The sequence below is a fragment of the Myotis daubentonii genome, chromosome 15, assembly GCF_963259705.1.
Source record: "Myotis daubentonii chromosome 15, mMyoDau2.1, whole genome shotgun sequence".
NCBI classification, from domain to species: domain Eukaryota; kingdom Metazoa; phylum Chordata; class Mammalia; order Chiroptera; family Vespertilionidae; genus Myotis; species Myotis daubentonii.
In genome coordinates this window covers 28,758,038-28,772,012 of record NC_081854.1, presented here as the reverse complement: position 1 = coordinate 28,772,012, position 13,975 = coordinate 28,758,038, and the positions used below count along the sequence as shown (strand labels likewise).

The following is a 13,975-nucleotide window of genomic DNA, read 5'->3' as shown; positions in this document are numbered from 1 at the left end:
CTGATAGCCGATCACTGATCGTACCCAGAGCCTCTGGGACACTGGCTTTTCCCAGAACCATGTGCACCATTGCTGATTCATGTCAACACATGAATTGACCTTCAAGGGATCAGTTTCTTGAAAATTATGTTAGAAAAATCTGTTGTTAGTGTCACATTATCTGCTGCTTTTCTAGAGCCCAGAGCGCTTCCTTCAACTTGGTGCCAAAGTTCCTAAGGGTGCACTTTTGCTTGGACCTCCTGGCTGTGGAAAGACCCTGCTGGCCAAGGCCGTGGCGACAGAGGCCCAGGTGCCCTTCTTGGCGATGGCTGGCCCAGAGTTCGTGGAGGTCATTGGAGGTAGACATTGCTTGGGGGGCTGCAAACAGGCTCGCCCGACTACTTGTTCATGATGGCCCTCCTTTCACACGTTCTCCCTAAGTGACTGAATTAATGAGGAAATGGGGGGAATAGAGAAGGAAAAACGAAACCTGATTTATGGGAAACATTGTATTTATATATAGAATTGGGTGAGGATGTTCTTTAAAGCTACTTCCGCTTGTGGTTCAGGAGAGTGAGCATCCTCTGCAGTGGTTCTCAACCTTCCTAATGCCGCGACCCTTTAATACAGTTCCTCATGTTGTGGTGACCCCCAACCATACAATTATTTTCGTTGCTACTTCATAACTGTAATTTTGCCACTGTTATGAATCGTAATGTAAATATCTGATATGCTATATATGTTTTCCTGATGGTCGCGACCCACAGGTTAAGAACCAGTGCTCTAGGGTGACCTCCACTCGTTTTCTTTGCATGAGTGGATGCTTGCTGAGATTCCACTGTCCTTGCTGAGCACCTTTGGCCCCTGACCCAAGAGTAGGGTTCATCTCCCATTACCTGTCCGCTTCCTGATCCTCTGTGTCCCGTTAGGCCTTGGCGCTGCCCGTGTGCGGAGCCTCTTCAAGGAGGCCCGCGCCCGGGCCCCCTGCATCGTCTACATTGACGAGATTGACGCCGTGGGCAAGAAGCGCTCCACCACCATGTCTGGCTTCTCCAACACAGAGGAGGAGCAGACCCTCAACCAGCTTCTAGTGGAAATGGATGGTGAGCACTCTCCTCCGCTGCTTCTGTGAGGGGAGAAGGGTTTCAACTCTTTCAAAATAGTCCTTTTCTAGGTGGATCATGCTGCTTATGTTTGTTATCCCAGAACCTTACACTTATGCTCATAGGCATTTTATTTTTCTCCAGTCGTTGGTCTCTACTGTTTCTCCACCTCAACACCTGTCACAGGTGATGGTGATCTCAGCACACAGAGAATCATTGTTTAGCAGATAAAAGCTAGAAGCAAGGTCAGCTTAAAAACTATTCATCATCATGCTGTCCTCAAGAAACAAAGCTTTTAATTTTAAAAAGTCAGGGGAATAGAAAAGAAAAGAAAGAAGAGCAATTAGGAATACAAGGGGCAGGTCAGGCCATGACGATGTTTTCAGTCTTGAATGACCTAAGTTGATTGTGCTGTTGTGTGTCTCTCTATGTACTGTCCTGGTTGAAGGGTGAGCCAGATGGAGGGTGGAACAGGACAACTTGGAAACTGATGTGTCTGTTGCACTGAGGGAGGTTCTTTGTTTGCCACCCTTGAAAATGACCTCTGGACTGGCTTCCACACAATTTCTTTTTCTTTCCTTTTTTATTTTATTTTATTTTTTTAATGTATTTTATTGATTTTTACAGAGGGGAGAGTGATAGAGCGTTAGAAACATCAATGAGATAGAAACATCAATCAGCTGCCTCCTGCACACTCCCTACTGGGAATGTGCCCACAACCAAGGTACATGCCCTTGACTGGAATTGAACCTGGGACCCTTCAGTCCACAGGCTGATGCTCTGTTCACTGAGCCAAACCAGTTATGGCCCTTTTTTTATTTTTTAATGGAAATGACCCAGTAAAGGTGACATGGAATTGTTTTCTTTTGAGCTACTTTGGCAAGATATTGTTTTTGTGTTTGTGTGTATAGATATGGTATGTTCATTTTTATTGTAGTGAAGGATGCATATAATATAAAATTTACCATTTTAACCATTTTTCTGTGTACAGGTCAATGGCATTAAGTACATTCTAATTGTTGGTCAACCATCACCATTATCCATCTCCAGAACTTTCTCATCTTAAACTGAAGCTCTGTCCCTGTTAAACACTAACTCTCCATTCTCCTTTTCTAGTCCCTGGCACCCATCCTTCTACCTTCTGTCTGTGAATTCAACTATTCTAGGGACTTCATATAAATGGAATCATATAGTATTTATTCTGTTGTATCTGACTTATTTCACTGAGCAGAATTTCCTTCCTTTTAAAGACTGAATAATAATCCATTGTATAGATAGACTACATTTTGTTTATCCATTCATCTGTTAATGGGCACTTGTGGCAATTGTGAATAATGGGCATTCAAATATCTCTTCATGTCCTAGCTGTGTAAGATCCATTTTTAGCTTTTCTTTAATCAGAATTCTAGTTGTATTTTAGCTATTGTAGATGAGGGAGACACTTTTTTCTCAATGTATTTTTGGTTCCAAGGAACTATTTATCTGTGTATTTATTTTCCCTTTTAAAGTTTTCTTACCATTTGGGATGTATATCTGTTGTCTAGGATACGGATAGTTGAATTTGATTGTATGTGACTAAGGGCAAAACTTTTCTTTTAACCTCTCATTTTGAAGTAAAATAATCTCAGACTTATAAAAGCATTGTAAAGCAGTCAGAAGAGTTCCTTTATAGCTTCCCCCAAGCTTTCGAAGGCTGACATGGCTGTTACCAGGCTGTAAGTGTCCATGGATATTCCTTTTCTGGTCCAGGATTTAGTGTGCCAACATAGCACATTTAGTCTCTTTGGTCTCTTCCAGCCTGGGTCCAGTTCTCGGTCTTTTTTTATGTGTGGCCAAGACACTTTTTAAAAATATATATATTTTACTGATTTCCTATAGAGAGGAAGGGAGAGGGATAGAGAGTTAGAAACATCGATGAGAGAGAAACATCGATCAGCTGCCTCCTGCACACTCCCTACTGGGTATGTGCCTGCAACCAAGGTACATGCCCTTGCCCGGAATCAAACCTGGGACCCTTGAGTCCGCAGGCCGATGCTCTATCCATTGAGCCAAACCGGTTAGGGTGCCAAGACACTTTTATAGACCAGTTTCATTTAAGGATGCTGTTCTGTGTCCTCAGAAATAGGTTGAGTCAAGCATTTTTGACAGGAACAACACAGCAGTCTTGGTGTAACTCACTGCAGGTGGCATTGCTATGCCTAGTCCCTGGTGCTGAGATTCTGACTGAGATGGCCTCCAGCGGGCATGGCAAGGCCTTTCCACACACATTGTTGAGCAGGTCAGATGGACTGATGCATGTGGAAGCATTTTATAAGCTCTGCAAGCTCTCCAGTTTTAAAATTAAGGTATAATTTCTAACAAAGCTTAGGAAGGGGCTGTATTACACTGTAAGAATGGTCCCCCCTGGTGCTACCTTGTAGACACAAACAATCAAGATCAGAGGAGCTACCTTCCACATGAAGAGCAAGCTTTCCTTAGAAGGAATTTTTCAAAGAACTCGGTGTCTTTTTATGTTTTGAATATGTTTTTGTTTATTCTATTTTATTTTTGTTAATCTTTATCCTGGGATATTTTTCCCATTGGTGTTTTTTTTAGAGAGAGTGGAAGGGAGAGGGAGAGACAGAGAGAGAGAAACATTGATGTGTGAGAGACACATCAATTGGTGCCTCCTGCCTGTGGTCGGAGATAGAGCCTGCAACCCAGACATGCATCATTGACCAGAATCAAACCCGTGACCCCTCAGTCTGCAGGCTGACACTCGAACCAGTGAGCCAAACTGGCCAGGGCTGTTTTTGTTGGTTTTAGGGAAAGAGAGAAAAACATCAATTCAGAGAGAAACATCAATCAGCTGCCTACTGCATGCCCCCTATGGGCAGTTGATCTGCAACCTGATCATGTGCTCTGACTTGAAATTGAACTGGTGACTGTTTCATGCACAGGACAATGCCCAACAAACTGAGCCACATGGGGCAGGGCAAGACCTGGGTGTCTTTAGAGATGTTAGTAGAGTGAGTTGTCGAGAGACACACCCTCAAAGATAGGGGCTCTTCAAGAGTACTTTCCAGGCCAGGTTCCAGGGACCCCCTACCCCGGAGTCCTGAATGCCAGACCCGCTCTGACTCTTCTCCACCCAGTGCCTAGCTGTGGCGATTGAGTTCTGCTTTTCAAATGAGGCACTATTTTATAGTTGAAAAATTTGCCCGCCTAGTGTTGTACAGTGGTTGAGGGTTAACCTATGAACCGGGAGGTCACAGTTCATTTCCAAGTTAGGGCACTTGCCCTGGTTGCAGGCTCTATCCCAGTAGGAGCGTGCAGGAGGCAGCCAATCAATGATTCTCTCTCATCATTGATGTTTCTATCTCTTTCTCCCTCTCCCTTTCTCTCTGAAATCAATAAAAATATGTTTAAAAATATATATATCCATTTTTTAAAAATTTGGTGTCTGCCCTGGCTGGGTAATTCAGTTGGTTAGAGTGTTGTCCCAATATGCCAAGGTAGCTGGTCAGGGCATGTATAAGACTCAAACAATGAATGCATAAATAAGTGGAACATCAAATCGGTGTTTCTCTTCCTCTCTCTTTCCCTTTCTTTCCCTCTATCCCTCCATTTCTGTCCCTCTCCCTCTGAAGGAATATGAAAAACACCTCTGGTTCTGTCCATTGATGGGCCAGGTGGGCAGATGGTGGAGATGGGCCAGGCCTGAGGGTACCGGAGCCTAAGGTCTGCTGTCAGCTGTGACAGACCAGGCTGGGACCCATCACTGTGCATGTGATGGTTCAACTTCTGGTTGTCTTTTTATTTTTTATTTTTTAAATATTTTATTGATTCTTTACAGACAGGAAGGGAGTGGGATAGAGAGTTAGAAACATCGATCAGCTGCCTCCTACACACTCCCCACTGGATGTGTGCCCGCAACTAAGGTACATGCCCTTGACCGCAATCGAACCTGGGACCCCTGAGTCCACAGGCCGACGCTCTATCTACTGAGCCAAACCGGTTAGGGCTCTTTTTATTTTTTAAAAAATATTTTTATTGCCGAAACCGGTTTGGCTCAGTGGATAGAGTGTCGGCCTGCGGACTGAAAGGTCCCAGGTTCGATTCCGGTCAAGGGCATGTACCTGGGTTGCGGGCATATCCCCGGTGGGAGATGTGCAGGAGGCAGCTGATCGATGTTTCTCTCTCATCGATGTTTCTGACTCTCTGTCTCTCTTCCTTCCTCTCTGTAAAAAGTCAATAAAATATATTAAAAAAAATATTTTTATTTATTTCAGAGAGCAAGGGAGAAATAGAGAGAGAGAGAAACATCCATGATGAGAGAGAATCATTGATTGGCTGCCTCTTGCTACTGGGGATCGAGACCGCAACCCGGGCATGTGCTCTTGACTTGCATCAAACCCGGGACTCTTCAGTCTGCAGGCCGTTGCTCTATCCACTAAGCCAACCAGCTAGGGCTGGTTGTCTCTTTAAAAGAATGAATAATCTTTGTGATACTGAGTGGACAAAGATGATTAGTTGGCTGTCCAAACCCAATATGTCACCAAGTCTCACTGCCCTGCTGGATGCAGTGATGTCCATGTTTGTCAGATGGCTGTCCAAGCCTTGGACCCCAGGTGTGCTCATGGACTGTGGAAGGATGCTGTGGGCTTCACACCGGTCCTCTCCTCTGAGCCATGGTTTTCTGAGGTTACAATGATGTTAAAGTTCATGACCTCACTTGTGGTTCTGCACACTTGTGAGTGTGACAGAGTTTCATCCCTGGTGATTATGCAGGGACTCCCACTGGCTCTCACTGTGACTGAGCACTCTGGGCCATGGGAAGCACTGCACATCTGTGTCTTTCTGCTTATATTGCTTTTTGCAATGAAGACAGAGACCACCTTTTTGGGCAGGCTTGAGCCCACCAGGAAGCATTTACCAGATGGCATCTTCCTTTGAGCTGAACCTCTCTGTGCTGCCATGAAAAGAGCTGCTTCCGCCCCTGGCTTTGCTCATGCCCAGAATCCCTGACTGAAGTCCTCTTGTTGGGCTAAGTCAGTAGCAAACAAGCCCCTGTGTGCACAGACACAACTGAGCATTCTCAGCCCTTCAGCTGTCTCTGAGGAGACTTTGTTACTCCTTTCTATTCATTGAAGTACAGAGTGTGGAGCAGATGCTATGCCGGTAGTGGGAAAAGCTCACTGAGGAAGAGAAGTCTTCATCTCACGGGTCAGGCACAGTACACCCTGCAGGACTGCCAGACTTATGTGGGAATGGCAACTGCATCTAAGAGCAGTGGGACCAGCTGAGCGAACTGTGGGCTGTCACTGCTTTATAGTTGCTTATTTTTTAATATATTTTTATTGGTTTCAGAGAGGAAGGGGGAGGGAGAGAGAGATAGAAACATCAGTGACGAGAGAGAATCATTGGTCGGCTGCCTCCTACATGCCCCCTACTGGGGGTCAAACCTACAACCCAGTCATGTGCCCTTGACCGTAATTGAACCTGGAACCCTTCAGTCCATAGTCCCACGCTCTATCCACTGGGCCAAACCAGCTAGGGCTCACCTCTTTATAGTTTGATTGGCAAAAAGAAGGCTTTGCACTGAGTGCCCTCTGCGCCAGCTGTGTTTGTCCGAACTCTGTATTAGAAAGTGTGGGAGAACATAAACTCTGATTCTGCTCGGAGTCATTGGAAAACCCCAGTTACTGTGCATATGGCCTTTCCATTTTGTTTTTTTGTTTTTATTAATCGTCACCCGAGGATGTTTTTCCCCATTGATTTTTAAAGAGAGAGGGAGGGAGGGGGAGAGAGAGAGAGAGAAACATCTATGTGAGAGAGACATATTGATTGGTTGAGTCCTACAAGAACCCCAACCAGGGCCCGGAATCAAACCTACAGCCCAGATACGTGTCCCTCTGCCACCTCTTATTTTACGTTTTTATTGGTTTTGGCGGCGGGGGGGGGGGGGGGGATAGAAACATCAATGAGAGAGAAACATTGATCGACTGCCTCCTCTACACCCCCCACTTAGGATTGAGCCCACAACCTGGGCATGTGCCCTGACCAGGAATCGAACTGGTGACCTCTTGGTTCATAGGTCGATGCTCAACCACTGAGCCACGCCGGCCAGGGCTCGCCTTCTCCATATTAACATAGGGCTCCTTTTGCATTAATACTTATATAAGTTGTGAAGTTTTGGTCCTGGTTTATTTTCTGCTCTTGGGTGTCTGGTTGCTCCAGCACTCTTTAAAACACTGCTTCCTCCACTGAATTGCCTTTGCACCTTCATCAGAGCTCAGCTGGCATATTTAGGGATGTCTGTTCCTGGGCATACTGGTCTGCGCTGGTCTCTAGTCTAAGTCTGTGCTATACCACAACATACAGCTTCTTCACTGAGCTGCCCAGGTGGAGGAGTCCTCCCACTTGGCTCTTGTCCAACAGTGTTGAGGTGCTTCTCCTTGCTTTGCCTTTTCCTATAACTTTTAGAATAAGCTTATTCTTATCTACCAAGTAGTCCTGCTGAGATTTTGATAGGAATACTCACCTAGTAGGATAGTTAGAGTAAAAAACATGGCAACACCAGATGCTTGTGAAGATGTGAAGGAATTGCATCTTCTACACTGCCTGTGGGAATGTGAAATATGTATCCTCTCTGGGAAATAGTTTCTAAAAAAATTAAACATAGACTTACCATAGGACACACCCCTGGTTGCTCTTGCTAGAGAAAAGTTTACACAAAATACCTGTGCAGCAATGGTCACATTTTTGTAATGGCTGAAAACTGAAAACAACCCAGATGTCCTTTAGTGGGTGCATAGTTAAACTCTGCTATGTCCTTATCATGGTTTCCATGCAGCAATCAAAAGAAAGAAACTGGCCCTGCCCGGGTGGCTCAGTTGGTTGGAGCATCGTCCTGCTCACCAAAAGGTTTTGGGTTGTTGTTGTTTTTGAAATATATATATATATATATTTTTAAAATATATTTTGTTGAATTTTTACAGAGAGGAAGGGAGAGGGATAGAGAGTCAGAAACATCGATGAGAGAGGAACATCCATCAGCTGCCTCCTGCACACCCCCAACTGGGGATGTGTCCGCAACCAAGGTACATGCCCTTGACCGGAATCGAATCCGGGACCCTTGAGTCCGCAGGCCGACGCTCTATCCACTGAGCCAAACCAACTAGGGCTGAAATATATATATATATATATATATTTTTTTTTTTTTTTTTAAATATATTTTATTGATTTTTTACAGAGAGGAAGGGAGAGAGATGGAGAGTTAGAAACATCGATGAGAGAGAAACATCGATCAGCTGCCTCCTGCACATCTCCTACTGGGGATGTGCCCGCAACCCAGGTACATGCCCTTGACCGGAATCGAACCTGGGACCTTTCAGTCCGCAGGCCGACGCTCTATCCACTGAGCCAAACCGGTTTCGGCTGAAATATATTTTTATTGCCCTAGCCAGTTTGGTTCAGTGGATAGAGCGTCGGCCTATGGACTGAAGGGTCCTGGATTCGATTCTGGTCAAGGGCATATACCTCGGTTGCAGACTCCTTCCCGGCCCGAGCCCTGGTCAGGTCTCATGCAGGAGGCAACTAATCGATGTTTCTCTCACATCGATGTTTCTATCTTTCTCCTCTCTCTTCCACTCTCCCTAAAAACAAATGGAAAAATATCCTCGGGTGAGGATTAACCAAAAAATGTATAATTTTATTGGTTTCAGAAAGGAAGGGAGAGAGAGAGATAGAAACATCAATGATGAGAAAGAATCATTGATCAGCTGCCTCCTGTATGCTCCACACTGGGGATTGAGCCTGCAACCTGGGCATGTGCCCTGACCAGGATTCAAACTGTGACCTTCTAGTTCATAGGTCAATGCTCAACCACTGATCCAAGCTGGATGGGCAAGGTTTCAGGATTGATTCCCGGTCACGGCACGTACATAGGCAGTGGTTCGATCCCTGGTTGGGGCATGTATGGGAGGCAACCAATCGATGTATCTCTATCATATTGATGTTTTGATGTTTTTTCCTCTCTCTCTCTTCCTTCCTCTCTTAAAAAAAAAAAAAAAAAGAATTACAAAAGAAACCTAACTGTCCTTATACAAAGCTGCTTGGATGGATCCCAAGGAAAGTATGCTGAATGAAAAAAGCCAGCCTCTAAATGATACATATTATAGGATTCAATTTATATGAGAATGTCAAAATGACAAAATTCTAAAGGTGGAGAACAGATTAGTGGTTACTAGGGGTCAGAAGGGTGGGAGATGAGGGGGTGTGACTGTAAAGGAAGGTCTTCATGATGGTGGAATCTACCTGAGTCAAGGTAGAGGTTATAGGAATCTCGTATGATAATATTGGAGAGAACGAGGTGCACACAGAGAAACAAATGCATATACGACAGTTGATGTTGAATAAGGCCTGTGGACTGTGCAATGTGGGTTTCCTGGTTTTGACATTGCTCGGTAGTTACTCAACACCCCACCGGGAAACTGGGGTGGAGGACTTCTCTACACTATTTTTGCAATTTGCTGTGTATCTACAACTATGTCAAAATATAAAGTTTCTTTTAAAAAAATTATTTTAGAGAGGAAGGTGGGGAAGAGAGAGAGAGAGAGAGAGAGAGAGAGAGAGAGAGAGATTTGTTGTTTCACTTATTTATGCATTCATTGGTTGGTTCTTGTATGTGCCCAGACCAGGGACTGAACCTGCAATGTTGGCATATCAGGATGATACTCTAACCAACTGAGCTACCCGGCCAGGGTCATCACAATATAAAGTTTCAAAAATGGAACCCTAGGAGATCTGCATCCTGAGGTCCATATGACCAGGCCCAGGACTGAGAGGTCCGCTATACAGGGAGGTCAAGGTAACTTGTGATGACAGAGCTTTATTTATTTACATATTTATTTAAGTATGTTTTTATTGATTTTTCAGAGAGAGGATGGGAGAGGGAGAGTGAGATAGAAGCATCAATGATGAGAGAATCATCAATTAGCTGCCTCCTGTATGGCCCCTACTTGGGATTGAGCCCATAACCCAGCCGTGGGCAAGCTACGGCCCGCGGGCCGGATCCAGCCCGTTGGAAATGAATAAAACTAAAAAAAAAAAAAAAAAAAAAGACCGTACCCTTTTATGTAATGATGTTTACTTTGAATTTATATTAGTTCACACAAACACTCCATCCATGCTTTTGTTCCGGCCCTCCGGTCCAGTTTAAGAACCCATTGTGGCCCTCGAGTCAAAAAGTTTGTCCACCCCTGCCATAACCCATGCATGTGCCCTGACCGAGAATCGAACCATAACCTCCTGGCTCAACTACTGAGCCACACCAGCTGGGTGATGGCAGAGCTTTGAGTGTCACTACTTCCATTTTTGCTTGGATTTCACTGACATGGCGTCCACCCTTGCCTTGCTGTTGTTTTTCTTCTACAGCAACTCTTCCTGCTATTTTTCAACACTTTTTTCCTGTGTGTGTAACTTCAGATTTCTGTATTTACAACCTTGACCTGTGGAAGGAAGACATTTCAGAAATATGAGTGGTGAGCCCTTGCAGGTCTTCCCAACTAGCACTCTGGAATGAGTTGCTTAGGGTCCCCCTGGCACCGAGGAGTCTCTCGGGGAGTGAAGCTGCATCTGGCCAGATTGCCCCTCTTGTCGCTTCTCGTTTTCCATGTCAGTGTTTCACTTTTCCTTAAATGGGAGTGTGAGCAAATGGAGCAGAGAAGTTGACTTGTCACATTTTTGGGTAGTGCTTGCTCCTTTTTAAAAAAAAAAAAAACGTATATTTTTATTGATTTCAGAGAGAAAGGAAGAGGGAGAGAGAGATAGAAACATCAGTGATGAGAGAGAATCATTTATTGGCTTCCTCCTGCACATCCCCTAATGGGGATGTAGCCCACAACCCGGGCATGTGCCCATGACTGTAATCAAACCCAGGACCCTTCAGTCCACAGGCAGATGCTCTATCCACTGAGCCAAATGAGGTAGGGCTTGCTCTTGTTTCTAAATTTGTTTCACAAGTCAGAGTGATTTAAAGACATCGCCTTTGCCTCAGTGAAGTGTATACCTTTCTGCATTCTCCACTCTTGGCACATGAACAGGACTGGACTCATCGTGGCTTCCTGGCTTACCGCACTCCGCAGTGCAGATGAGAGTGATGTCGCATATCTGGGAGATGTTTCTTTGAAGTTGTGGAGTGATTTTCTTAAGATGGCTTGTGGTTTGGGCTGTCCTGGTAGCTGCTTTTCAGAGCCATGGGTGTCGGCTCCTCAGGTGGCTGCCTTCCCTGAGCTGGTGCATTTGGCTGGGTCCCTCACATTGTCATGGGATCCTGGAGTGGAGTGAACGACAATCCTTGAGGCGGCAGTGCCTGACGTGCTCTCAGGGTTTAATTCTGCGATATTTCTTCTGAATTTTACTTTTGTTAAAACACTTTATGGTGGTTTAAAATTGTATTTGTCCATGTCAATTTATTAGAGTTTTTTCAAGTTAGGAAAAGTTAGGTCATGGCATCTTTATTTTTTAAACTTTATATTATGGAACTTTTCAAACATCCACAATAGCAGAAGTGTGCGGTGAGCCCCCATGTCTCAGGTCATCTTCAGTATTGTCTGTGCTTGTCCAGCCCTAGTCCATGCACACCTCCCTCTCTTTTTCTTCTTCCCAGAGTGTTATTTTTTAAAACATATTTGTATTGGTTTCAAAGAGGAAGGGAGAGAGAAATAGGAACATCAATGATGAGAGAGAATCATTGATTGCCTGCCTCCTGCACACCTTACACTGGGGATTGAGCCTGCAACCCAAGCGTGTGCCCTGACCAGAATCAAACTGTGACCACCTGGTTCATAGGTTTACACTCAACCACTAAGCCGTGCCAGGGGGGCCCAAGTGTGTTATTTTAAAGTCAACCCAAAGTTCTGAACCTTAAATGCTCTGAGTGTATTTCTCTACATTCAGAGAAATATCATGACTCAAATTAAAAATAAGTTATTCATACCATCCAGTGAGGTTCAGAGTCCTCTGATGCTTCATGAATGTGTTTTTGCAGTTGTAGATCTGGGCCATTCATTGGGATGGTTTCTAGACTTGCTTTTAAATTCTCATGTGAGAAAAGTGGAACAGAAAACCCAGACCCTCAGACCAAGTGTTAGAGGTAGAATATTCCAGAATTCTCTGTGGTGGTCACTTTGGCTCAAGGAAATGCAGTGATGAAGCATAAGAGGAGGACCCTTGCTCCCAGGGTCCACCCTGTTAGCAGTTCCCGCCATGGATGCTTTGTGAACCTAGAGGAAGGCTGTGGACAGCAGATCCCAGGTTCCCATCTGGGTTCTGCCTCTGGGGAAGTAAATCCAGCAAGTTCTTGCTCTTGTGATGATTTTGGTAGAAAGCTCACGGGGAAGGATCAATCCTGGGTCGGTGCTTGTAGACCTCTCTCGTGGACCCTGGCAGGAAATCTGTCCTGTGTCTAGGACCCCAGGGGGAAGGCCACAGTGTTGGGAACCCCTACCATAAAGGCCACTGTCTGTCTCTCAGGAATGGGCACCACTGACCATGTCATCGTCCTGGCGTCTACCAACCGAGCTGACATTTTGGACAATGCTCTGCTGAGACCAGGCCGACTGGACCGACACGTCTTCATCGACCTCCCCACACTGCAGGTCAGTGTGGCCTGAGGCTGCCCTTGGCAGGGGGAATAAGCAGATGCGGTTGCTTATTCCCCCTGGTGCTTGTCTCTCCAGATTTTCTTTGGCTCATCACTCTTCTCATGGTTTTGCAGCCTTTTTTTTTTTTTTTTTTTACACACATTGTTTTTCCCTTTATCCTTAAGTATCTGGGGTTGAATCGACTTGTTTCAGTTGAGTTTTGTAGCATATTTTTTGGAGAGCCTCAGAATTCTCATCCTGACCAGCTCAAGTCCTTGATGCCATATGGTTGTGGAACATGAGCTCTGCAGCTGCCCTGAAAGCACGTTGGGAAGGGGTGGGAGATCTGTACCTCTTGGCCCCACCAACCTCCATATCAGGCGTCTGGTTGGATGTCCACCTCTGTGTAGCCAGGCCTTTGTGGTGGCCGCTGAGGGAGCAGGAATCCAGCATGCAGGGATAAAAGGATCACATGTGTGGTGGAGACCACCATGGGTAGGGACAAGGTTTGGAGGGTGAACCTAACAATTGGTTAGTTGGTAACTGTTTCTATAGGTACACACATGGGGGCACAGGTTACTGTCTCTGTAGGTACACACATGGGGGCACAGGGGGGTGGCTTATGGCACACCCCGTGCTCATCCTGAGTTCTCTTCTCAAACTGCTCCTCAGTCTAAGAAGCGGAGTGAGGCTACCCTCTGCCAGCTTCCGGAGGAGTGGCTGTCCATCTTAGTTTCACATGTGCATGAATCAAAGGCTCCACAAAATTACTTACTTTGTTGCGTTTTATATTCTATTCTGTTTCCTTTTTTCCCCTTTTCATTTTGTAAGGCTGCTTGCAGCTCTAAATTGGTTTCACAAACTATGGTTGTGATTAATGATGATGAAACTCCGGAGAGTGCCTCCTATCTGTGTGGCAGACGTGCTGACCCACACTTGTGTCCTTCTCCCTGTCTTTGGTAGGAACGGCGGGAGATTTTTGAGCAGCACCTGAAGAGCCTGAAGCTGACGCAGGCCAGCAGCTTTTACTCCCAGCGTCTGGCAGAGCTCACGCCAGGGTTCAGCGGTATGGGAGCCGGTTCTTATTGGTCCTGAGGGCAGAGGGCAGGTGGTCTTTCCTGCATGTGAGTGCAGGCTTGCCCCGGGTACCCTCCATTCCCCTTCTCTGGGCAGCACAGCATGGTTGAAAGTGAGGTTGTGCACACAGAGCAGGCAGGAGATAGAAGAATTGCACAACATTTACTTCTCCCCAAGTGGTAGAACATC

The 13,975-nt window shown here is 45.5% G+C and overlaps 1 protein-coding gene across 9 annotated transcripts in view; it reads left to right on the top strand.

Annotated features, from left to right (window-relative positions):
- The window catches only part of SPG7 (SPG7 matrix AAA peptidase subunit, paraplegin), a 45,110-nt gene that overhangs the window by 17,788 nt on the left and 13,347 nt on the right, over window positions 1-13,975 (top strand). For 8 of the 9 annotated variants that reach the window (XR_009448851.1, XR_009448850.1, XM_059667038.1 and 5 more), the window contains exons 8-11: window positions 176-338; window positions 909-1,082; window positions 12,600-12,724; window positions 13,673-13,775. Coding sequence is in view for 7 of the 9 variants with exons in the window: in XM_059667038.1 (XP_059523021.1) it covers window positions 176-338; window positions 909-1,082; window positions 12,600-12,724; window positions 13,673-13,775 (565 nt within the window). In the remaining 2 variants the exon portion in view is untranslated. The remainder of the gene's footprint in view (window positions 1-175; window positions 339-908; window positions 1,083-12,599; window positions 12,725-13,672; window positions 13,776-13,975) is intronic. The other variant, XM_059667035.1, reaches the window with a different exon arrangement.